The 27,367-nt window shown below is 40.7% G+C and overlaps 1 protein-coding gene across 1 annotated transcript in view; it reads left to right on the plus strand.

Moving 5' to 3' along the window:
* Window positions 1-20,424, plus strand: part of LOC145407475 (putative neural-cadherin 2) — a 152,452-nt gene extending 132,028 nt beyond the window's left edge. Inside the window, exons 26-29 of the mRNA XM_080278404.1 lie at window positions 2,632-2,799; window positions 4,781-5,032; window positions 6,675-6,799; window positions 20,302-20,424. Of these exons, the coding sequence (XP_080134530.1) occupies window positions 2,632-2,799; window positions 4,781-5,032; window positions 6,675-6,799; window positions 20,302-20,424 (668 nt within the window). The remainder of the gene's footprint in view (window positions 1-2,631; window positions 2,800-4,780; window positions 5,033-6,674; window positions 6,800-20,301) is intronic.
* Window positions 20,425-27,367: the final 6,943 nt, after the last annotated feature.

Raw genomic sequence — 27,367 nt, forward strand, 5'->3', positions numbered from 1 at the left:
CGAGTTCCTGAATCTCCACCTAGGCGGTGAATTGGTGAAGCTGGATTACAGCGAATAACAGCGTTTTGATGTTCATCACAAGCGCCCAGATTTTCGTTTCGGCTCCCCTTCGCTAACCAGTATTTCTGTTCGTTTTTCTAGGCTTAAGTTTGATTAGCTTTTGAATGAGCGAGTGAGTGTATTCTCCTTGTTATTTTGAATTTATTTTGAGATTCATATAACGTAAATTTATTTTATGGTAATCAATAAATTTACAGTTCTTTTCTCTGAGCTTAATGTAATTAGACACGTGACTTATTTCTCCACATTAAGCTTATTTTATTTGCCGCTCCTAGTTTGCACAAACTCTTTACATTATTCATAACTGGTACTTAGGCCAGTTCTTTTGTATCAAACTTAAATCCGTTGTGTCAGCCAGGAGTTAAGCACCGGCAAGAACCTGTTTATTATTATTATTATTATTAGCATTAGTTATTGATTGTCAGGGGTGGAGTCACTTTCTCGAGAGGCTAACAGCACTACAAACAGCATTCGTGAGTAATTAGTCTCTGCTGTGTACTGTTGAGCAACTTTATAAATTCTCGTCCTTAGAGAATCGGCGAAGTAAGCTGACATAAAGTAAAACTTACTGGTTGATTTTCACAAGTTAATTCCTTGTCTCTGTTTTCAAGTAACATCCAACATTATTAATTCATAATTTCTCATCCCCCGTGACACTGTGGATGGAAGAATAGATGTAGAAGTGAAGTTTAGAAGGAATGAAGTAGGAAATGTGCTGGGAGGAATGAAAAAAAAAAAGTGTTTAGATGTCGCTTGCTTAGAATGTATGTAAAGAGAACACTGTATGAGGGTGTTGTGGTACCGACCGCTTGTTTGTAATATTTGCCCCGCACTAATGGGGCACGGGCAAACTAAGAGCCCGTCAGAGTAGTAGCAGGAATAAAGCTCCCAGACGGGAGCATAGCTCGGCCGGCAAAACAACTGGTAACGAGCAGAAGGCGGCAAAGGCAGGGGAAGGTGCGGCGATGGGTGGTGAGGTGGTTGTCCGATGGTAAACGAGGCAGGGCGGGGCTGACGGTGGATGATCAGGCCATGCTGCATGATGGTCTAAACGAGGGCAGGGTGGGACGAGAGCCGGATAGACAATGCGGTGCCAATGGAGGAGGCGCCGATGAGCTCAGATAGACAACGCCCCGACACTGCCCTCAACCCCCTTGCCCATGATGGAAAGGGCGAAACGACTCGCCCAGCTCTCCAACAGCAGCAGGTGGAAGCGTAGAGGGGAGGCCCAGTCCAGGTGGGCACAAGGGCACAACCCCGGTCAAGGTATTGGCGGAGGGAGGGTGGTCGGCCAGGTATAGGGCGAACGAGCCTCAACCTCCTGGTGGGCTAACCGGGGCACTCCCTTAGGTGGAGAGGACAGGGCCGTCCCTCGGCTGATACAGCTGCTGTGGAGAGCTGGTCCCGCCGGGAACAGCGGTGGTGTTGCCTCGGCGAGAGGTGGGCTGCGAGTCGTACCGACTGCGTTATATGGGGCTGAAACATAGAATATGGGTGTATCAGAGAGGAAGAGTTTGAATGTAACAGAGATGAGGTGTCTGAGGAGTATGTATGGAGTGACACGTATGGATCGAGTGAGAAATGATGAAATGCGAAGAACTGGAGTTATGCGGGAGATGGCTGATCGAATTGGGCAGTGAGTGTTGTGATGGTTTGGGCATGTATGGTGAGAGTGGATGAAGGGCGATTGGTGAAAAAAATAACTGGATCGGATGTGAGAGATGTAAGGCTGAGAGGAAGACCACGAATAGAATGGATAGACAGTGTGAAGAGAGCGTTGGATGTGAGGGGGATGTCTGTAGATCAAGAAGAGTGGCTGTGCATGATAGGAATGATTGGAGAGAAACTGTGAATGAATAAATGGTGACCCAGCCCTGAGGGGATATTCTCTCGCATTTGGTGTGATCAGCTGATCAGGCCACGTGAAGGTAAGGGGATGGGTCCATGATGATATGGCAGGAGTAAACCAGCTCTGCTGTCGGGCCCTGCTGCGGATGTCGCTGATTGTACTGCGCAGTTGACCCTGGTGTGGTGTGCTGCAGTGAAGATCTTTTCCTTCTTCCGTTTGGGCTAAGATACGAATAAATGTGTATGTGTGTGTGTGCTTGTGTGTGTGTGTGTGTGTGTGTGTGTGTGTGTGCTTGTGTGTGTGTGTGTGTGTGTGTGTGTGTGTGTGTGTGTGTGTGTGTGTGTGTGTGTGTGTGTGTGTGTGTGAATGAGTAAATTGGGAGTGTGATGATCTCTCTCGGCTACCCCCCCTTTCTTTGGGGGAAGCACCCTATAGATAGATAGATAGATAAATAGATAGATTTAGATAGATAGATAAACGGATATAGATAGATAGATAGATAGATAAATAGATAGATTTAGATAGAGAGATAAACGGATATATATATATATATATATATATATATATATATATATATATGTGTGTGTGTGTGTGTGTGTGTGTGTGAGAGAAAAAAAAAAAATGCAAATAAAATGTGAAATAGCTGCAAGTGAGCTAATTCTATAGAGGACATTGAGTACAGGCATGGCTCTGTGCTCACATTACGTTATTGTACCCCGCAGGTGTAAAGGAGGAATTTCTTGATCGTGGCAGCGTGAATCAGGTGACGCCAGGATTCCAGGAAGTGATAGACATCCTTCAGAACCTGCCTGAGGCTGCCAGGTCGCCTGCACTAAAGCCAAAACCACTAAATTTTAAGCGGGACTCTAGCAAGGGAAAGACACTGGAAGGTAAATCTTAGCAATAATGATTTTAAAAAATGTAAACCTTATCATCGATTATTACTGTTAATTGTATCATAATCTCTTTGCACGATCTGACTGTGCATGGTAATATAAAAAGATCGCCTACTTTCTTGAAAACTAACAATCAATCAATCAATCAATCATTTCCTGTGGCACCACACGGGATGCATAGGGCCTCAATGAACTCTCTCCACCAATATTTGTCTCTTGCCATCTCCTTCAGGTCCCACCAACACTCATCTCCTGCTTCTTTTTTCATTGTCCTCAACCAGGTTTCCCTCGGCCTACCTCTACCTCTTCTTCCTCTAGCAATCCACTCCGGCACATTCTTTATTAAACAACCTTCTTTTCTGTATATGTGCCCCAGCCACTTCCAGCGAGACAGTCTCACATATTCATTAACTGGTTCCACTCTAGTAATATCCCTTACTCTTTCATTTGTAACTCTGTCTTGCCACTTTACCCCAAGAATCCTTCTCAGTATTTTATTCTCAAATCCTAATACTTTCTGATCTGTTGCAATTGTACTGTACCATGACTCATGCCCATAAATTAAAATTGGTCTAACCATGGACTTGTAAATTTTCACTTTAGTATGTACCGAGCGCATATTATTATTCCAAACAGATTTCAACATTCCAACAGCTCGCCAAGCCTGTCTAATCCTCTCCTCAATTTCATTGTTTAATGATCCATTAGATGATACAATCGTTCCCAGATATTTAAAGTTTTCTACATTCTTCACCACATTATTCCCAATTACACAATCGATTTGGTTCTCCACGTTCATATTAAAAATTTCAGTCTTTCCACAATTTATTACCAATCCCACTTTTTCTCCTTCCTCCACCAGACAATCGAGCACCCTCTGCATCTCGTAAATACTTCCGCAAATCAGTACAATATCATCAGCATAGTCCAAATCCATCAGCTTCTTATTTTCTTTCCAGTTAATTCCTGCACCTGTTCTCCTTACAACCTTTTTCATAACATAATCCATAACCAAAACAAACAACAATGGCGAAAGAACTCCTCCTTGAATCACTCCTGACCTAACTTGAAATGGATCACTCAAAGAACCACCCACCATTACCTTACAAAAAGTACCTTCATGCAGGCTTCTAATAATATTTACAAACTTTTCTGGTATACCATAGAATCTCATAATTTTCAACATAGGTCCACGTGAAACACTATCAAACGCCTTTTTCAAAATCCACAAAACACATGTTAAGTGGCATTTTCATCTCATTAGCTTGTTGCATTAGATGCCTTACAATAAAAATCTGATCATTACAACCTCGACCCTTTCTAAATCCCGCTTGTTCTTCTCTTAAAATTTTATCAATTACTGGCTCTATTCTGTTCAACAAGATTTTGGAAAAGACTTTTGCAACTACAGGTGTCAAAGTTATCCCCCTCCAATTGCCACACACTCTTAAATCTCCCTTTTTTGGTATTTTTATAATCACTCCATTTTTCCACTCTTCTGGAATTCCACCATTATCCCAAGCCACATTAAAAAGTTTCAAAAGCGCATTCATCAACTCGTCATTTTCCACCTTAAGCATTTCAGGGAATATTCCATCCTCACCTGGAGCCTTAAAATTCTTTAACTCCTTTATAGATTTTGCTACCTCTTCCAAAGTTATATCCCCTGTTTCTATCTGCAAATCTCTCTCGGCTGGCAAAATGTCCTCTTCAGCTGGGATTGGTCTATTTAGAACAGATTCAAAGTGCTCTTTCCATCTTCCTTTTATATCCAAATCTTTAGTCATCAAATTACCATTTCTATCTCGTACAGGTATTTCCTTCCTTCTCTTTTCAGTCCCAGTTAACTCCTTTATGGCCTGATACGCTGCTCTTGTGCTCTGACCGTCATTTTTACTTAATTTAATTTCTGTCTCTGTCGCCTTTTCATCATATAGTCTCCTCTTATCACGTCTAACGAGTCTTTTTACTTCAGAATGTAAACTAACACATCTCTTTAAACATCTGGTGCTGATCCTGCTCCTCTTCACTAACATAAGCGCGTACCTCTCCCATCAGGCCCCTCCTCCTCCCCTGGGCCTGTCCCCGCCCCACCCGAGTCCACCACTACGGCGCCTCCTTCAAAGGACCCCCAACCCTCCTCACCGTCAGGCACGAGCAGATCACGGCCAGCAGAGTTTAAACACATCACACACCCAGACACGAGCTGACCACGGACAGCTGATCCGTATACATCCATGTCACACACAGACACGAGCTGACCACGGCCACCTGAGCCGTATACACACACATCATACACAGACGCGAGCTGACCACGGCCAGCTAAACCACGTAACTTCACACACAGACACAAATGGTGGTTCATGAAAGTGTCGGTTTGATGAAAAACATTCTTGGTCAGACAAGAACAAGAGGCAAATGGGATATGGAAGTAATCAAAGTAAAACACATGTAAGTTGTCTGGCACGATGTATTTACGCTGGTATTGTCGTCAAGAAAAATCTTTACTCAGGGAATATCATATTAGCTTTTGGCTGGCTGGATATAATTTCATTTGAGAATAAGAGAGGGGGGGGGGCGTGAATGTGGGTAACGTTATTAGAGCGCGTGAGTTGTAAGTATCGTGTGTGTGTGTGTGTGTGTGTGTGTGTGTGTGTGTAAAATTGACTGGTGTGGAATTATCTGTACTCAGATATTATTTTCCCGCTGCATGCTATGAAACTTGGCAGCTGGAGTGACATGGGATCAGTCTATTAAACTACATTTTATTTCCTCCGTAATGATAACAAAATTCATGGTCTTTACGTTTCTAATAAAAATGTGACTTTGAATGTTTTAAAAGCTCACAAATTACTTAACTTTCTATTGTATCATCAGCCTCAGCTATTCATGTACTAAATTTTATATATTTGTAGACTATATAAAACATATTTTTAAAGCACTAATTTTTCTTTTCCTTTGAATCCTTTACCTTTGAATCTATTGTAAACAGTAAACTCCCGATATGCAATAATAAACTATTTCAGTTACATATGTATGTTTAAGCTTTTTAATATTCTGCTGTGTCACTTTAGGAAGAGGGGATAGAGTATGCGGACAGTATTCTTAAATATATGCATACTTCAGAAGAAGTAACGAACATTAAAGAGATAAGGCTTTTAGGTTTAAAAAAAAATGATTCAAGAGTCAGTGAGATAAGACCACTTTCCCAAGTAGCATGGTACTTTTAAGCTAAAAGTATGTACTAATTGTTTCGCAGTGCTGCTACAACTGAATTAATATTATCCCTAACATTAAGGGTTCTGACACATGAACTGTGCAAACTGTATTGACCACGCTTTCTAGCATGTAGATACTTTGCTTCATGGTGTGTGCAATTGGGAATGAGGCGTGTGCGGGGACGGACGTGGTGAGTTGCAGCTACTGTTTGCTCCACCTCATAGTTACATTTTTAATTCATGTTTTACTTGAAACACAACACATAACACATGAACTAAGCCAGTTAGAGACCAGAGACCCTGGGTAGCCACTGGTCAGACTGAGGACCCCCCCCCCCCTTCCCCCGCCTATACATCCCGATTGTTTAAACCATGCTGGGCAGATGAACTGATAGTCAGAATTAAGGATGCGTGAGAACTGTGAAAGAAGCTTTTTACTTTAGAAAGTCATCTGACTTAACAGATAGCCTACTCATCATCAAGGTTTTGGTTATATGGTTAAGCTGCTTTTCCAGTGCTGTAGTTGAACTTTTAAGTTACTGGGTTAGGGACGGAGGATCGGTATTACAGAGGGGAAAAAATCTCTCACTGTTATGAAGACATTAAATAAACTTATCAATCACTGTAGCACTTTCATCGTTGAACGTTCAGGTTGCATAAGGGACGAGATTCACGGTGCTTATACTGTGATAAACAATGCCTCTTTCGAGTTTCGAGCGTCTCTAGACTTGCTGGTGAAAACACTAAACAAAGCAAGTTCGAAACCTGTGTACACTGTGAGCATCTCGGTGTTGGCCGATGACTGAACAGTGTCGAGTATATTCATGTATCTTCTGGTTAGTCACGAAATATTCATTCTGTGGGAATTCGCTTGAAATCCATGCTCGTGCTGGAAGGAGTTAATGTGTGCTGTAGCCCTTTGTGATAAATATAATGGTTTTCATAGAGAATAGGTCGTCTGTGCATCTCAAAATACTCGGAGAATGTGAGAAAATAATGCAAAGAAGGAAATCTCCAGAGAATCTAAGTGGAGTGCCTTCACCGGGAATAACTTCAGGAAAGACACTGAGAACTTCCCCAGCAAAATGATACTTAATTTCTGTAACCAGACACTGTGACTTGCTCAGAAATGAAAGTGTCAAACAGACGAAAAAGTTAAAAAGATTGTATTTTTCAACACTGAAATCTCATTTCTGGCATAGTGAAGCTTTGCTGCATGCACACACACACACACACACATACACACACACACACATTATATATATATATATATATATATATATATATATATATATATATACTGTTACGGAACAGAGAAAGATAATGTACACTTTAAGGGAGAATACTAAAAATCACTACTGTCCCGTAAAGTTCCAGGTTCAAAACAAAAGAGTTAGGTAAAATTACAAGTCAAAGTTTAATGCTCAAACTAACAACAAAACATTCAGGACTCATAAGGATAATGTAATGGCAAAAAACAGGTTATATATATGGTTAACTGCAATAGCCTCTATTAACACGAAATTAGCAAGAGTAAATTTATCTAAGTCAGCCCTGATAAAATGAAAATACTAGATAATACTCAGTGAATGCAAGATATATTATTACAGATACAAAATATTATTAACAATGACTGACATCCAAACTTTATATTAATCACAAAAGCCTCACTAGGCCTACAAATTAACACCTTATACTATACAGTACAAGAACAAAATATAATAACACTCATACTCAAATTCCACAGCTGCTAGATGGTTGGAGACTTCCTGAGCACTCACAATAATAACAATTGTACAGGGGAGGACAGAGATGTGAACAAAATGAGGAGTAGATCTAAGTGGCAATAATGCAGAGACTGAGCTCATTATATAGGGGCCGGCAGAGCTTGATACAACTTGTAAGAAGGACGCGCAAATGAAGCCACAGGGGACAAAGAGTTGACACTCCTGCTCTAAACAACAGAAAGAACGACTTACTCTACTATAAGGGAGGACGGGGGTAGTGAGGTAGAACACGCTCGTGATCAAACATGCAGCATACTGTACGTTAGAATTACACAAAGGATGATGAAATCATAGGCTATGTAACACCTCCCCACAAAGAAAAAGAAATTTACAAAGGAAATTTCTTATTACTCTAAAACAATCTGTCTAAAGTCTAGATAAGCAATCTGCAATAACATTTTCTTTCCCCTTGACATGTTGTATGTCTAATGAATACTCCTGAAGAAGTAGACTCCATCTTGTCAATCTCTGATTTTTATCTTTAAACTTACTAAGGAATTTCAGTGGGTTATGATCGGTATAAATGACTATGGGGTCAAAACCAGAACACAAATAAAATGAAAAATGCTGTAAACCCAAAATCAAGGCCAAAAGCTCTTTCTCAATAGTTGAGTAGTTCTTTTGAGGTGGAATGAACTTCTCACTGTAATAAGATACAGGATGTTCAATACCCTGATTATCCTCTTAGAGCAAAACAGCCCCAGCTCCTGTATCACTTGCATCAACAGCCATCTTAAAAGGCTTAGCAAAATTTGGAGTAGCGAGCACTGGCTGACTTAATAGGATAGCTTTAAGTTTGCTGAAAGAGGATTCACAGTCATCGGTCCAGACAAATTTAACTCCCTTTTTCAGTAGGTCTGTAAGTGGTGATACAAGAATTGAAAAGTTAAGAACAAATCTCCTGTAATAACCTACCATTCCCAAAAATCTTTGTAGCTCTTTCCTACTTTTGGGTCTGGGAAGATCACCTATAACCTGAACCTTAGCTCCTGGTGGTGCAACATGTCTATCACCAATTACGTACCCAAGGTACTGAACTTTAGCTTGACCAAACTCACACTTTGATAAATTAGCTACAAGATTAGCCTGAACCAAACGCTCAAGAAATTTACTGACATGGCATAGGTGATCTTTCCAGTTGTCACTGAAGATTAATACATCATCAATATAAACAACACACCCTGCCAAACCCTCTGTTACAACATTCATGAGCTTCTGAAATGTGGCTGGTGCATTCTTCATACCATATGGCATTACGGAACATGCAAAAGTCTTTCCTAGTGTTACAAAACATGAGATCTCCCTAGCACGTTCAGTCATAGGTACTTGCCAGTATCCCTTTAACAAATCAAACTTACTTATGTACCTAGCCTTTCCGATCTTGTCTATGCAATCTTCCACACGAGGGAGAGGGTAAGTGTCTGTTTTGGTTATCTGTTTAACACATCTGTAGTCAATGCATAGCCGCTGTGACCCACCTGGCTTAGGGACCAGAGTGACAGGAGAACTCCACTCGCTCTGACAGGGCTCAATCATCTTGTGGTCCAACAGGTAGCCAAGCTTCTTCTGGATGAGAGGAACTTTCACTGGGTTCACACGGTAAGGAGGCAGTTTAATTGGCTTTGCGTCTCCAACATCGATATCATGCATCAACACAGTGGTTCTTCCTGGAGTAGCACGGAACACTTGCGGGTACTCCTGCAGTAATGCCGAAAACTCCTGCCTTTCCTCGGGAGGTAGATGAGAAAGCTTAGTCTGGAGATCATTCATGATATCAGGATTCTTCCCCAAACTATCACTCAGGCTCATGCTGCATGGGAGAACTTCACTTGCAGACTCGGGTGGAATAGCTACAGTGCAGACCGGGTTATTTTCGTCCCGCCTGTGATATAACTTTAGCATGTTGATGTGACAAAGTTGCTTGTTCTTTCTACGATCTGGTGTGGCGACGACATAGTTGACATCACTGAGATTCTTCTCCACGAAATAAGGACCACTAAACTTGGCTTGAAGAGGTTGCCCATGCACCGGTAGCAGAATCAAAACCTGATCTCCTGGCTGAAAGTGGCGTAACCTGGACTTCTTATCATACCAAGTCTTCATCTTCTCCCGAGCAGCTCCTAAATTCTCTCTCGCCAGCTGTAAAGCAGTGGACAGCCGTTCTTTGAACTTCATCACATACTCCAGCAGGTTTGACGTCATCTTCCTCCGACAGCCAGCATTCCTTGAGTAACTTAAGAGGTCCTCTTACTTCATGACCAAACAGTAGTTCAAAACGTGAGAAGCCCAGTGATTCATTTGGAGATTCTCTTGCGGCAAATACAACGAATGGAAGACCTTTGTCCCAGTCTTTCTGATGTTCCAAGCAGTATTTCTTGAGCATCGATTTGAGTGTTTGATGATATCTCTCCAACGCTCCTTGGGTCTGGGGATGGTAAGCTGAAGACGTGATCTGGGTGATGCCCAACTCTTTCAGAGACTGCTTGAAAACATTTGACATGAAATTACTTCCCCGGTCTGACTGTACCTCCTTGGGCAGACCAAACTTTGTGAAGAACCCCAGCATTTCCTTAACCACGTTCTTTGCTGAGATATTTCTAAGTGGAATGGCTTCAGGATAACGAGTAGCCATATCAATCAGGGTCAACACATAAGAAAATCCTGAAGAAGTCTTAGGAAGAGGGCCCACAATATCCACCAACACACGGGTGAATGGCGCCTCAAAAGGAGGAATGGGAACTAGAGGTGCAACCTTTTCGGTCTGATTACACTTCCCCACAACTTGACAGGTGTGACAAGACTTACAATACCAGGAAACATCCCTGAAGATACCTGGCCAGTAGAAGTGTTTCAAAATGCGTGCCACAGTCTTCCTCACTCCAAGGTGTCCTGCCAAACTGGAATCATGAGCCACTCTAATGATATCCTGCCTACAAACACGAGGGATGACAACTTGATGTACAACCTCCCATTCACAGTCGGCTGATGCTGTTGGGGGTCTTCACTTCCTCATAAGTACTCCTGACTTTATATAATAACAAGTAGAAGCACCAGCTGACTCTTCCTCACTGCAAGCAGAGTTAGCTAGACCTTTCAACTCAGGGTCAGCAACCTGCAACTCAACCAACTCTTGACGAGACAAATTATCAACACCATGGGGTACTGCCTCATCTGGTGAGTGGTCCAAATTAGCAAGAAAAGTGTCAGCTAGGATAACATCATCATCATCATTATCCTCTAAGTTACCAGAAACTTTAGACTTAGCCCTAGTGACAGCACATGCAGGGAACACATCAGGGACATCACAATCCTGGGCCACAGCCACTGGCTCACTAGACAACTGAGGGGCTGGATACACTTGACTTCCACCAATATCATTTCCAAGTAAGAAAGTTACACCTGACATTGGGAGTGTCTCAACCAACCCAACCAAAATAACCAGACTCTAAATTCACTCTGCACAGAGGGACAGAGAAGTAATTATTCCCTACACCTTGTAAGATTACAGTTTCATCAGAGGAATTAACATTAGAGCCTAGAACACTGGTCAGCATAAGGGATTGGCAAGCACCTGTATCACGATATATTTTAACTGATTTCCTGTCATTACTGTCCAGAGGACTGACAAAACCATCAGACAGGAAATTAGCACATGAACTCTTGAGAGTGTCACCCACGTTACTGCTCAAAAGAGGAGCTCCATCATGAGAATTTAATTTACCCCTCAAAGCAGGTTCAGTTAACTCAGTTAAAGAATTCTGGGAACTCTCAATGGTGGACACTAGACCAATTGACTGAATATTTAAAGACTCCTTTTTGTTCACATCACGCTGTCTCCTGAAACATTTCTCCGTAGTATGACCAAGCTTACTACAATAAGTACATTTACTTGTCTGAAATCTAGAGGTGAAGCTGGTATTTACTTCCTGAGAAACATCATCTTTATTCTCTTTCCTGTTACCTGTACTCTGAGTAGAGGCAACGTACTTACACTCAGCTTTCCTTTTTTCTCTAGAATATCTCTTGTGAGTGAGAACATACTCATCAGCTAAAACTGCAGTATCAGACAAATTATCTATTCTTCTCTCATCAAGATATAGGCTTATATTTTTACTAATACCCCTCTTGAAGTCCTCCAGCAAAATCATCTGCTTAAATTTACCGAAATCAGAATCCTCATTCTTAGAATTTAACCACTGCTTTAACAGATCTTCTTTGATTTTTGCATACTAAACATGGGATTGCTTATCTTACTTATAAGTTGTCCTAAATATTACTCTATAGGCTTCAGGAACAAGCTCATAGGCCTTAAGAATCAAGCTCTGAACTACATCATAATTATCAGATTGATCCTGAGGCAAAGTTGCATAAGTTACTTGAGCTTTACTGGTGAGAACAGTGTGAAGGAGTACTGGCCAATACTCTTTGGGCCAATTAAAACCTGTAGCTACCCTCTCAAACAACTGAAAATACTTTGTTAAATCAGATTCATTAAAAGGAGGGACAAGTTTAAAATTTTTAGCCACATCAAAATCATCAGAGCTAGATGATCCAGTTCCACCTTGTTTCATGCAATACTCATGGTCTGCCTGAATCCTAGCAAGTTCAACTTGTGCCTGAAACTCAGCCTCCTTAGCACGAGCCTGAAACTTAGCCTCCTTAGCATTTGCCTGAAACTCAGCCTCCTGAATACGAGCTTTTACCTGAAATTCAGCCTCCTTAGCACAAGCCTCCTGCAGGGCTAGCTGTAACTTAGCTAATTCAATCTACATTTGCTCATTTCGAGGAATTACATTAAACAACCTTTCATTAATCATGTCAACAATTTCATCTTTAGAATGATGAGAGCGAACAGCAATTCCCAATTGTTGAGCAACAAGCTTAAGTTCATTCTTTGTTCTGTTTTCTACATCACACACTTTTGCACATTTGACAAAAAATCTTTGGCTTTATCAAGCATAGTAATAGTAGACATCATGAATAAATCACAGTCACAAAATATCAAGCAATCTCCTTCTGATAATATCCTGAATATCCTCATAAGAGGTCGCCAAATTTATGTTACGGAACAGAGAAAGATAATGTACACTTTAAGGGAGAATACTAAAAATCACTACTGTCCCGTAAAGTTCCAGGTTCAAAACAAAAGAGTTAGGTAAAATTACAAGTCAAAGTTTAATGCTCAAACTAACAACAAAACATTCAGGACTCATAAGGATAATGTAATGGAAAAAAACAGGTTATATATATGGTTAACTGCAATAGCCTCTATTAACACGAAATTAGCAAGAGTAAATTTATCTAAGTCAGCCCTGATAAAATGAAAATACTAGATAATACTCAGTGAATGCAAGATATATTATTACAGATACAAAATATTATTAACAATGACTGACATCCAAACTTTACATTAATCACAAAAACCTCACTAGGCCTACAAATTAACACCTTATACCATACAGTACAAGAACAAAATGTAATAACACTCATACTCAAATTACACAGCTGCTAGATGGTTGGAGACTTCCTGAGCACTCACAATAATAACAATTGTACAGGGGAGGACAGAGATGTGAACAAAATGAGGAGTAGATCTAAGTGGCAATAATGCAGAGACTGAGCTCATTATATAGGGGCCGGCAGAGCTTGATACAACTTGTAAGAAGGACGCGCAAATGAAGCCACAGGGGACAAAGAGTTCACACTCCTGCTCTGAACAACAGAAAGAACGACTTACTCTACTATAAGGGAGGACGGGGGGAGTGAGGTAGAACACGCTCGTGATCAAACATGCAGCATACTGTATGTTAGAATTACACAAAGGATGATGAAATCACAGGTTATGTAACAATACATATATATATATATATATATATATATATATATATATATATATATATATATATATATATATATATATATATATATATATATATATATATAAATCACAGGCTATGTAACAATATATATATATATATATATATATATATATATATATATATATATATTTTGTTACGGAACAGAGAAAAATAATGTACACTCCAAGTGAGATTACTAAAAAATCACTACTGTCCCGTAAAGTTCCAGGTTCAAAACAAAAGAGGTAAAATTACAAGTTAAAGTTTAATGCTCAAACTAACAACAAAACATTCAGGACTCATAAGGATAATGTAATGGCAAAAAACAGGTTAAATATATGGTTAACTGCAATAGCCTCTTTTAACACGAAATTAGCATCAGTAAATTTATCTAAGTCAGCCCTGATAAAATGAGATACCAGATAATACTCAGTGAATGCCAGATATATTATTACAGATACAAAATATTATTAATGATGGCTGACAACAAGAACCCTACACAAACCACAAAAACTTTACTAGGCCTAAGAATTAACCTTATGCTAGACAGTACAAGAAAAAAATGCAATAACACATATACTCAAATTACACAGCTGCTAGATGGTTGGAGACTTCCTGAGCACTCACAATAATAACTGTACAGGGGAGGACAGAGATGTGAACAAAATGAGTAGATCTAAGTGGCAATTAATGTAGAGACTGAGCTCATTATATAGGTGCCAGCAGAGCTTGATACAACTTGTATGAAGGACGCGCAAATGAAGCCATGGGGACAAAGTGTTGACAATCCCGCTCTGAACAACAGAAAGAACGACTTACTCTACTATAACGGTAGAAGGGGGGAGTGAGGTAGAACACGCTCGTGATCAAACAGGCAGCACACTGTACGTTAGACTTACACAAAGGATGATGAAATCATAGGCTATGTAACACCTCCCCACAAAGAAAAAAGAAATTTACAAAGGAAATTTCTTATTACTCTAAAACAATCTGTCTAAAGTCTAGATAAGCAATCTGCAATAACATTTTCTTTCCCCTTGACATGTTGTATGTCTAATGAATACTCCTGAAGAAGTAGACTCCATCTTGTCAATCTCTGATTTTTATCTTTAAACTTACTAAGGAATTTCAGTGGGTTATGATCGGTATAAATGACTATGGGGTCAAAACCAGAACACAAATAAAATGAAAAATGCTGTAAACCCAAAATCAAGGCCAAAAGCTCTTTCTCAATAGTTGAGTAGTTCTTTTGAGGTGGAGTGAACTTCTTACTGTAATAAGATACAGGGTGTTCAATACCCTGATCATCCTCTTGCAGCAAAACAGCCCCAGCTCCTGTATCACTTACATCAACAGCCATCTTAAAAGGCTTAGCAAAATTTGGAGTAGCGAGCACTGGCTGACTTAATAGGATAGCTTTAAGTTTACTGAAAAAGGATTCACAGTTATCGGTCCAGACAAATTTAACTCCCTTTTTCAGTAGGTCTGTAAGTGGTGATACAAGAATTGAAAAGTTAAGAACAAATCTCCGGTAATAACCTACCATTCCCAAAAATCTTTGTAGCTCTTTCCTACTTTTAGGTCTGGGAAGATCACTTATAACCTGAACCTTAGCTGCTGGTGGTGCAACATGTCCATCACCAATTACGTACCCAAGGTACTGAACTTTAGCTTGACCAAACTCACACTTTGATAAATTAGCTACAAGATTAGCCTCAACGAAACGCTCAAGAAATTTACTGACATCGCATAGGTGATCTTTCCAGTTGTCACTGAAGATTAATACATCATCAATATCAACAACACACCCTGCCAAACCCTCTGTTACAACATTCATGAGCTTCTGAAATGTGGCTGGTGCATTCTTCATATCATATGGCATTACAGAACATGCAAAAGTCTTTCCTAGTGTTACAAAACATGAGATCTTCCTAGCACGTTCAGTCATAGGTACTTGCCAGTATCCCTTTAACAAATCAAACTTACTTATGTACCTAGCCTTTCCGATCTTGTCTATGCAATCTTCCACGCGAGGGAGAGGGTAAGTGTCTGTTTTGGTTATCTGATTAACACGTCTGTAGTCGATGCAAAGCCGCTGTGACCCACCTGGCTTAGGGACTAGAGTGACAGGAGAACTCCACTCGCTCTGACATGGTTCAATCATCTTGTGGTCCAACAGGTAGCCAAGCTCCTTCTCGATGAGAGGAACTTTCACTGGGTTCAAAATGTAAGGAGGCAATTTAATTGGCTTTGCGTCTCCAACATCGACATCATGCATCAACACAGTAGTTCTTCCCGGAGTAGCACGGAACACTTGCGGGTACTCCTGCAGTAATGCCGAAAACTCCTGCCTTTCCTCGGGAGGTAGATGAGAAAGCTTAGTCTGGAGATCATTCATGATATCAGGATACTTCCCCAAACTATCACTCAGGCTCATGCTGCATGGAAGAACTTCACTTGCAGACTCGGGTGGAACAGCTACAGTGCAGACTGGATTATTTTCGTCCCGCCTGTGATATAACTTTAGCATGTTGATGTGACAAAGTTGCATGTTCTTTCTACGATCTGGTGTGGCGAAGACATAGTTGACATCACTGAGTTTCTTCTCCACGAAATAAGGACCACTAAACTTGGCTTGAAGAGGTTGCCCATGAACTGGTAGCAGAATCAAAACCTGATCTCCTGGCTGAAAGTGGCGTAACCTCGACTTCTTATCATACCAGGTCTTCATCTTCTCCTGAGCAGCTCCTAAATTCTCTCTCACCAGCTGTAAAGCAGTGGACAGCCGTTCTTTGAACTTCATCACATACTCCAGCAGGTTGACGTCATCTTCCTCCGACAGCCAGCATTCCTTGAGTAACTTAAGGGGTCCTCTTACTTCATGGCCAAACAGTAGTTCAAAAGGTGATAAGCCCAGTGATTCATTTGGAGATTCTCTTGCGGCAAATACAACGAATGGAAGACCTTTGTCCCAGTCTTTCTGATGTTCCAAACAGTATTTCTTGAGCATCGATTTGAGTGTTTGATGATATCTCTCCAATGCTCCTTGGGTCTGGGGATGGTAAGCTGAAGACGTGATCTGGGTGATGCCCAACTCTTTCAGAGACTGCTTGAAAACATTTGACATGAAATTACTTCCCTGGTCTGACTGTACCTCCTTGGGCAGACCAAACTTTGTGAAGAACCCTAGCATTTCCTTAACCACGTTTTTTGCTGAGATATTTCTAAGTGGAATGGCTTCAGGATAACGAGTAGCCATATCAATCAGGGTCAACACATAACAAAATCCTGAAGAAGTCTTAGGAAGAGGGCCCACAATATCCACCAACACACGGGTGAATGGCGCCTCAAAAGGAGGAATGGGAACTAGAGGTGCAACCTTTTCGGTCTGATTACACTTCCCCACAACTTGACAGGTGTGACAAGACTTACAATACCAGGAAACATCCCTGAAGATACCTGGCCAGTAGAAGTGTTTCAAAATGCGTGCCACAGTCTTCCTCACTCCAAGGTGTCCTGCCAAACTGGAATCATGAGCCACTCTAATGATATCCTGCCTACAAACACGAGGGATGACAACTTGATGTACAACCTCCCATTCACAGTCGGCTGATGCTGTTGGGGGTCTCCACTTCCTCATAAGTACTCCTGACTTTATATAATAACAAGTAGAAGCACCGGCTGACTTTTCTTCACTGTAAGCAGAGTTAGCTAGACCTTTCAACTCAGGGTCAGCAACCTGCAACTCAACCAACTCTTGACGAGACAAATTATCAACACTATGGGGTACTGCCTAATCTGGTGAGTGGTCCAAATTAGCAAGAAAAGTGTCAGCTAGGATAACATCATCATCATCATTATCCTCTAAATCACCAGTAACTTTAGACTTAGCCCTAGTGACAGCACATGCAGGGAACACATCAGGGACATCACAATCCTGGGTCGCAGCCACTGGCTCACTAGACAACTGAGGAGCTGGACACACTTGACTTCCACCAATATCATTTCCAAGTAAGAAAGTTACACCTGACATTGGGAGTGTCTCAACCAACCCAACCATAACGGAACCATTAACAAAACCAGACTCTAAATTCACTCTGCACAGAGGGACAGAGAAGTAATTATTCCCTACACCTTGTAAGATTACAGTTTCATCAGAGGAATTAACATTAGAGCCTAGAACACTGGTCAGCATAAGGGATTGGCAAGCACCTGTATCACGATATATTTTAACTGATTTCCTGTCGTTACTGTCCAGAGGACTGACAAAACCATCAGACAGGAAATTAGCACATGAACTCTTGAGAGTGTCACCCACGTTACTGCTCAAAAGAGGAGCTCCATCATGAGAATTTAATTTACCCCTCAAAGCAGGTTCAGTTAACCCAGTAAAAGATTTCTGGGAACTCTCAAGAGTGGACACTAGACCAATTGACTGAATATTTAAAGACTCCTTTTTGTTCACATCACGCTGTCTCCTGAAACATTTCTCTGTAGTATGACCAAGCTTACTACAATAAGTACATTTACTTTTCTGAAATCTAGAGGTGAAGCTGGTATTTACTTCCTGAGAAACATCATCTTTATTCTCTTTCCTGTTACCTGTACTCTGAGTAGAGGCAACGTACTTACACTCATCTTTCCTTTTTTCTTTAGAATATCTCTTGTGAGTGAGAAAATATTCATCAGATAAAACTGCAGCATCAGACAAATTATCTATTCTTCTCTCATCAAGATATAGGCTTATATCTTTACTAATACCCCTCTTGAAGTCCTTCAGCAATATCATCTGCTTAAATTTACCGAAATCAGAATCCACATTCTTAGAATTTAACCACTGCTCTAACAGATCTTCTTTGATTTTTGCATACTCAACATGGGATTGCTTATCTTGCTGTAAGTTGTCCTAAATTTTACTCTATAGGCTTCAGGAACAAGTTCATAAGCCTTAAGAATCAAGCTCTTAACTACATCATAATTATCACATTGATCCTGAGGCAAAGATGCATAAGTTACTTGAGCTTTACCGGTGAGAGCAGTTTGAAGGAGTACTGGCCAATACCTTTTGGGCCAATTAAAACCTGTAGCTACCCTCTCAAACAACTGAAAATACTTTGTTAAATCAGATTCATTAAAAGGAGGGATAAGTTTAACATTTTTAGCCACATCAAAATCATCAGAGCTAGATGATCCAGTTCCACCTTGCTTCATGCGATACTCATGGTCTGCCTGAATCCTAGCAAGTTCAATTTGTGCCTGAGTCTTTATCTGTGCCTCCTGAATACGAGCCTGAGACTCCGCCTCCTTAGCATTTGCTTGAAATTCAGCCTCCTTAACACAAGCCTCCTTAGCCTGAGACTCAGCCTCCTTAGCACGTGCTTGAAATTCAGCTTCCTTCACACAAGCCTCCTGCAGGGCTAGTTGTAACTTAGCTATTTCAATCTGCGTTTGCTCATTTGGAGGAGTTACATTAAACAAGCTTTCATTAATCATGTCAACAATTTGATCTTTAGAATGATGAGAGCAAACAGCAATTCCCAATTGTTGAGCAACAAGCTTAAGTTCATTCTTTGTTCTGTTTTCTACATCATACACTGTTTGCACATTTGACAAAAATTTTTTGGCTTCATCAAGCGTAGTAATAGCGGACATCATGAATAAATCACAGTCACAAAATATCAAGCAATATCCTTATGATAATATCCTGAATATCCTGATAAGAGGTCGCCAAATTTATGTTACTGAACAGAGAAAGATAATGTACACTCCAAGTGAGAATACTAAAAAATCACTACTGTCCCGTAAAGTTCCAGGTTCAAAACAAAAGAGTTAGGTAAAATTACAAGTTAAAGATTAATGCTCAAACTAACAACAAAACATTCAGGACTCATAAGGATAATGTAATGGCAAAAAACAGGTTAAATATATGGTTAACTGCAATAGCCTCTTTGAACACGAAATTAGCATCAGTAAATTTATCTAAGTCAGCCCTGTTAAAATGAGATACCAGATAATACTCAGTGAATGCCAGATATATTATTACAGATACAAAATGTTATTAATGATGGCTGACAACAAGAACCCTACACAAACCACAAAAACCTTACTAGGCCTAAGAATTAACACCTTATGCTACACATTACAAGAAAAAAATGCAATAACACATATTCTCAAATTACACAGCTGCTAGATGGTTGGAGACTTCCTAAGCACTCACAATAATAACTGTACAGGGGAGGACAGAGATGTGAACAGAATGAGGAGTAGATCTAAGTGGCAATTATTGTAGAGACTGAGCTCATTATATAGGGGCCAGCAGAGCTTGATACAGCTTGTATGAAGGACGCGCAAATGAAGCCATGGGGACAAAGAGTTGACAATCCCGCTCTGAACAACAGAAAGAACGACTTACTCTACTATAACGGTAGAAGGGGGGAGTGAGGTAGAACACGCTCGTGATCAAACAGGCAGCACACTGTACGTTAGAATTACACAAAGGATGATGAAATCATAGGCTATGTAACAATATATATATAGATATATATATATATATATATATATATATATATATATATGTTTATATATATATATATATATTTATATTAGGGATGTATCGGATATCCGCATCCACAGAACATCTGCATCCATTTCGACATCCGCATCCGCATCCGCACTTATGTAAAAATATACATCCGCATCCGCGTCCGCATCCGCATTGGCATTTTAATATACATCTGCATCCGCATCCGCATTTGAATGAGACACAAAGCAGATGTGGTGGATATACTAAATACAATGCCTTCGTTATAAACAAAATCATTAGTGTTTTTCCGTGATACGACTTGCTTGTTGTGTTTAATGTTTACCCTGGTAGGCGGTCATAAGGGCGATGATTTTGTAGTTATTCTATAGTGCTTTGATCTGCACAAGACCAAAGTGCTGTGACTAACTCCACCAAGTCAATAAGAGTCGTATGGGTAATACACCTACCTTGGTACTTTGTAGCGTCTAACAGGGTTAATAGGAGCCAAAATGCATTTATATTGGTGTGTATGGCCGTGTGCGTGTGCGTGTGTGTGTGTTATGGAGACTGTGGCTAGGGAAGTGTCACAGTAAGTTAAAGAAAGGTGCTGAAAGTACCACTGTCTGAAAACATTGTATTTTTTACAGCAGCTGAATTCATTATGAATATTTTAAAAGTAGGAAAAAATCAGTTCCCATAGCCGGGAATAAGGGATTGGCAGCTGTCTCCAAGGGCCGAGCTTTAGTTAAATGATCATGCAACAATATATCCTGAAAACATCCGCATCCGCATCCGCATCCGCGAGGATGTCATAGTTTCACATCCGCATCTGCATCCGCGTCCACAGTTTTTAGAAACAGACATCCACATCCACATCCACATCTGCAAGATACAGAAGCATGATATCCGCATTCACAACTGCATCCGCGGATGTTTAAATTCTGACATCCGATACATCCCTATTATATATATATATATATATATATATATATATATATGGAGCCTCTGTGGTACAGTGATAAAGTGTGCATTTCCGTACATGGGAGAACAAGGGTTCATGCCGCACCAAAGAAAAAACTATTGGAGTGTTCACCTGGCCACGTACTGCTTTGGCTGACACAAGGAGTGCTGTGGTTGAACCAGTGTCGCATAGCATGAAAATGTATGCTTGCCCCCAGTCGGCTTGCGTGTGCCGATTACACTTGGTTCACAGACAACACACACATCCAAAGCCACTCCAACATTGCAATCACACAAGCACTTCTCACCCTACATACAATCTCTACCAGCCAGCTTAAGCCACTTGGTAGAGATACATAGGCTGTATCGTTCCCACTTCGGTTGAGATAGGCTGGTCCTGCAGTTAACACTCAATCGCCTGATGATGATAATGATGATGATAAATTTAAGAGACAGAGAGAGAGAGAGAGAGTGTGCTGTCCAAACTCCCTTGCTATGGACTAACATCTTTTGTTCCTCTGCTTTCCTCACATCTCAGTGACAGAAAAAGAAGAGTAAAAGGAGATGATGTACAGTTTATTCCAATCCACTCAATTAATGTTGGCATGCCACAGGGATCAGTTCTGGCACCAACTCGGTTCCTGGTTCATATTAATGATCTCTTATCTGTCACCCACAGTCCCATCCATGCATATGCAGATGACTCAACACTTCATAGTTCATCCACACTCAAACACCCATTTTCAAAGTCTAATATCTCTAACTCTCAACTCAGTACAGCCACCTCCATAAATCAAGACTTATCTAAGCTCAGTGAATGGGGACAAGACAACTTATCTCATTTAATGTTAGTAAAACCAAATATATAAAATTTACTAATAGGCAGATATTGCCAGATTCGTATATTACCTTCGTGCACTAATATTCCCACCTCCAAAAGTATTGAAATTTTCGGTGTCTCAACAATGCGCTCAGCTGCACCTCTCATGTCAGATCACTTGCTCAAACCGCCTCAAGGAAACATAAATTCTTGTACCAATCTGTAACTTTTTCACTGACGAGCAGTTACCTATAATTTACAGTAATATGTGCGCTCTCAGGTTAAATATGCTCACCCTTTGGAATGGATGTGGATAGGTTGTACTAAAACCAGTTGACAAAATTCAGAACAAAGCTGATGGAATAATTAATAACCCTGCTATTATAAATATACTACCTCCCCTACAAGTAAGACGTAATGTCGCCACCCTTGCATTATTATGCAGATACAGTATTTTTATGGCAAATTCTCAGACGAAGTTGTGTCCATTGTGCTACCTCACCATGCCTTCCCTCGTGCTACACCGGCATCTTGAATCGCTCATGATTGGAATGTCACAGCGCCGTATTGAAGAACTTCTTCCAGTCAGAATTCTTTTATTCCCCTAACTGCATCTCGCTGGAAATTGCTCCCCCGGAATCGTTTCCCTCCAAACTTAAACCTACAGATGTTCAAGTCCAGCTGCTAAAGATAGTCTATGAATGGAGGACACCAGTAATCTGGTGTGTGGATAATTTTTTTATTCATTTGTTTTTCGTGCTTCTGTTCTGTTAATATACTGTATATATATTGTTACGGAACAGAGAAAGATAATGTACACTTTAAGTGAGAATACTAAAAATCACTACTGTCCCGTAAAGTTCCAGGTTCAAAACAAAAGAGTTAGGTAAAATAACAAGTTAAAGTTTAATGCTCAAACTAACAACAAAACATTCAGGACTCATAAGGATAATGTAATGGCAAAAAACAGGTTAAATATATGGTTAACTGCAATAGCCTCTATTAACACGAAATTAGCAAGAGTAAATTTACCTAAGTCAGCCCTGATAAAATGAAAATACACTGGGTAATGCTCAGTTAATGCAAGATAACTTATTACAGATACAAACTATTATGAACAATGGCTAACAACAAGAACCTTACATGAACTAAAAAATGTTACTAGGCCTAAGAATTAACACCTTATGCTATACAGTACAAGAAAAAATGCAATAACACTTATACTCAAATTACACAGCTGCTAGATGGTTGGAGACTTCCTGAGCACTCACAATAATAACTGTACAGGGGAGGACAGAGATGTGAACAAAATGAGGAGTAGATCTAAGTGGCAATAATGCAGAGACTGAGCTCATTATATAGGGGCCAGCAGAGCTTGATACAACTTGTACGAAGGACGCGCAAATGAAGCCATAGGGGACAAAGAGCTGACAATTCTGCTCTGAACAACAGAAAGAACGACTTACTCTACTATAACGGTAGAAGGGGGGGACTGAGGCAGAACACGCTCGTCATCAAACATGCAGCATACTGTGTGTTAAAATTACACAAAGGATGATGAAATCATAGGCTATGTAACACCTCCCCACAAAGAAAAAGAAATTTACAAAGGAAATTTCTTATTACTCTAAAACAATCTGTCTAAAGTCTAGATAAGCAATCTGCAATAACATTTTCTTTCCCCTTGACATGCTGTATGTCTAATGAATACTCCTGAAGAAGTAAACTCCATCTTGTCAATCTCTGATTTTTATCTTTAAACTTACTAAGGAATTTCAGTGGGTTGTGATCGGTATAAATGACTATGGGGTCAAAACCAGAACACAAATAAAATGAAAAATGCTGTAAACCCAAAATCAAGGCCAAAAGCTCTTTCTCAATACTTGAGTAGTTCTTTTGAGGTGGAGTGAACTTCTTACTGTAATAAGATACAGGGTGTTCAATACCCTGATCATCCTCTTGCAGCAAAACAGCCCCAGCTCCTGTATCACTTGCATCAACAGCCATCTTAAAAGGCTTAGCAAAATTTGGAGTAGCGAGCACTGGCTGACTTAATAGGATAGCTTTAAGTTTGTTGAAAGAGGATTCACAGTTATCGGTCCAGACAAATTCAACTCCCTTTTTCAGTAGGTCTGTAAGTGGTGATACAAGAATTGAAAAGTTAAGAACAAATCTCCTGTAATAACCTACCATTCCCAAAAATCTTTGTAGCTCTTTCCTACTTTTAGGTCTGGGAAGATCACTTATAACCTGAACCTTAGCTCCTAGTGGTGCAACATGTCCATCACCAATTACGTACCCAAGGTACTGAACTTTAGCTTGACCAAACTCACACGTTGATAAATTAGCTACAAGATTAGCATGAACCAAACGCTCAAGAAATTTACTGACATGGCATAGGTGATTTTTCCAGTTGTCACTGAAGATTAATACATCATCAATATAAACAACACACCCTGCCAAACCCTCTGTTACAACATTCATGAGCTTCCGGAAAGTGGCTGGTGCATTCTTCATACCATATGGCATTACGGAACATGCAAAAGTCTTTCCTAGTGTTACAAAACATGAGATCTCCCTAGCACGTTCAGTCATAGGTACTTGCCAGTATCCCTTTAACAAATCAAACTTACTTATGTACCTAGCCTTTCCGATCTTGTCTATGCAATCTTCCACATGAGGGAGAGGGTAAGTGTCTGTTTTGGTTATCTGATTAACACGTCTGTAGTCAATGCAAAGCCGCTGTGACCCACGTGGCTTATGGGCTAGAGTGACAGGAGAACTCCACTCGCTCTGACAGGGCTCAATCATCTTGTGGTCCAACAGGTAGCCAAGCTCCTTCTCGATGAGAGGAACTTTCACTGGGTTCACACGGTAAGGAGGCAGTTTAACTTGCTTTGCGTCTCCGACATCGACATCATGCATCAACACAGTAGTTCTTCCTGGAGTGGCACGGAACACTTGCAGGTACTCCTGCAGTAATGCCGAAAACTCCTGCCTTTCCTCGGGAGGTAGATGAGAAAGCTTAGTCTGGAGATCATTCATGATATCAGGAGGCTCTTGCTGCATGGGAGAACTTCACTTGCAGACTCGCTTGGAACAGCTACAGTGCAGACTGGGTTATTTTCATCCCGCCTGTGATATAACTTTAGCATGTTGATGTGACAAAGTTGCATGTTCTTTCTACGATCTGGTGTGGCGATGACATAGTTGACATCACTGAGTTTCTTCTCCACGAAATAAGGACCACTAAACTTGGCTTGAAGAGGTTGCCCATGCACTGGTAGCAGAATCAAAACCTGATCTCCTAGCTGAAAGTGGCGTAACCTGGACTTCTTATCATACCAAGTCTTCATCTTCTCCTGAGCAGCTCCTAAATTCTCTCTCACCAGCTGTAAAGCAGTGGACAGCCGTTCTTTGAACTTCATCACATACTCCAGCAGGTTGACGTCATCTTCCTCCGACAGCCAGCATTCCGTGAGTAGCTTAAGGGGTCCTCTTACTTCATGGCCAAACAGTAGTTCAAAAGGTGAGAAGCCCAGTGATTCCTTTGGAGATTCTTTTGTGGCAAACACAACGAATGGAAGACCTTTATCCCAGTCTTTCTGATGTTCCAAACAGTATTTCTTGAGCATCGATTTGAGTGTTTGATGATATCTCTCCAACGCTCCTTGGGTCTGGGGATGGTAAGCTGAAGACGTGATCTGGGTGATGCCCAACTCTTTCAGAGACTGCTTGAAAACATTTGACATGAAATTACTTCTCCGGTCTGACTGTACCTCCTTGGGCAGACCAAACTTTGTGAAGAACACTAGCATTTCCTTAACCACGTTCTTTGCTGAGATATTTCTAAGTGGAATGGCTTCAGGATAACGAGTAGCCATATCAATCAGGGTCAACACATAAGAAAATCCTGAAGAAGTCTTAGGAAGAGGGCCCACAATATCCACCAACACACGGGTGAAAGGCGCCTCAAAAGGAGGAATGGGAACTAGAGGTGCAACCTTTTCGGTCTGATTACACTTCCCCACAACTTGACAGGTGTGACAAGACTTACAATACCAGGAAACATCCCTGAAGATACCTGGCCAGTAGAAGTGTTTCAAAATGCGTGCCACAGTCTTCCTCACTCCAAGGTGTCCTGCCAAACTGGAATCATGAGCCACTCTAATGATATCCTGCCTACAAACACAAGGGATGACAACTTGATGTACAACCTCCCATTCACAGTCGGCTGATGCTGTTGGGGGTCTCCACTTCCTCATAAGTACTCCTGACTTTACATATTAACAAGTAGAAGCACCAGCTGACTCTTCCTCACTGCAAGCAGAGTTAGCAAGACCTTTCAACTCAGGGTCAGCAACCTGCAACTCAACCAACTCTTGACGAGACAAATTATCAACACTACGGGGTACTGTCTCATCTGATGAGTAGTCCAAATTAGCAAGAAAAGTGTCAGCTAGGATAACATCATCATCATCATTATCCTCTAAATCACCAGTAACTTTAGACTTAGCCCTAGTGACAGCACATGCAGAGAACACATCAGGGACATCACAATCCTGGGTCGCAGCCACTGGCTCACTAGACAACTGAGGAGCTGGACACACTTGACTTCCACCAATATCATTTCCAAGTAAGAAAGTTACACCTGACATTGGGAGTGTCTCAACCAACCCAACCATAACGGAACCATTAACAAAACCAGACTCTAAATTCACTCTGCACAGAGGGACAGAGAAGTAATTATTTCCTACGCCTTGTAAGATTACAGTTTCATCAGAGGAATTAACATTAGAGCCTAGAACACTGGTCAGCATAAGGGATTGGCAAGCACCTGTATCACTATATATTTTAACTGATTTCCTGTCATTACTGTCCAGAGGACTGACAAAACCATCAGACAGGAAATTAGCACATGAACTCTTGAGAGTGTCACCCACGTTACTGCTCAAAAGAGGAGCTCCATCATGAGAATTTAAGTTACCCCTCAAAGCAAGTTCAATTAACTCAGTTAACGATTTCTGGGAACTCTCAAGAGTGGACACTAGACCAATTGACTGAATATTTAAAGACTCCTTTTTGTTCACATCACGCTGTCTCCTGAAACATTTCTCCGTAGTATGACCAAGCTTACTACAATAAGTACATTTACTTGTCTGAAATCTAGAGGTGAAGCTGGTATTTACTTCCTGAGAAACATCATCTTTATTCTCTTTCCTGTTACCTGTATTCTGAGTAGAGGCAACGTACTTACTCTCAGCTTTCCTTCTTTCTCTAGAATATCTTTTGTGAGTGAGAACATACTCATCAGCTAAAACTGCAGCATCAGACAAATTATCCATTCTTCTCTCATCAAGATATAGGCTTACATCTTTACTAATACACCTTTTGAA

This window comes from Coenobita brevimanus, chromosome 73 (genome assembly GCF_032717465.1).
Source record: "Coenobita brevimanus isolate Jiangsu-jjx chromosome 73, ASM3271746v2, whole genome shotgun sequence".
In the NCBI taxonomy this organism is placed as follows: domain Eukaryota; kingdom Metazoa; phylum Arthropoda; class Malacostraca; order Decapoda; family Coenobitidae; genus Coenobita; species Coenobita brevimanus.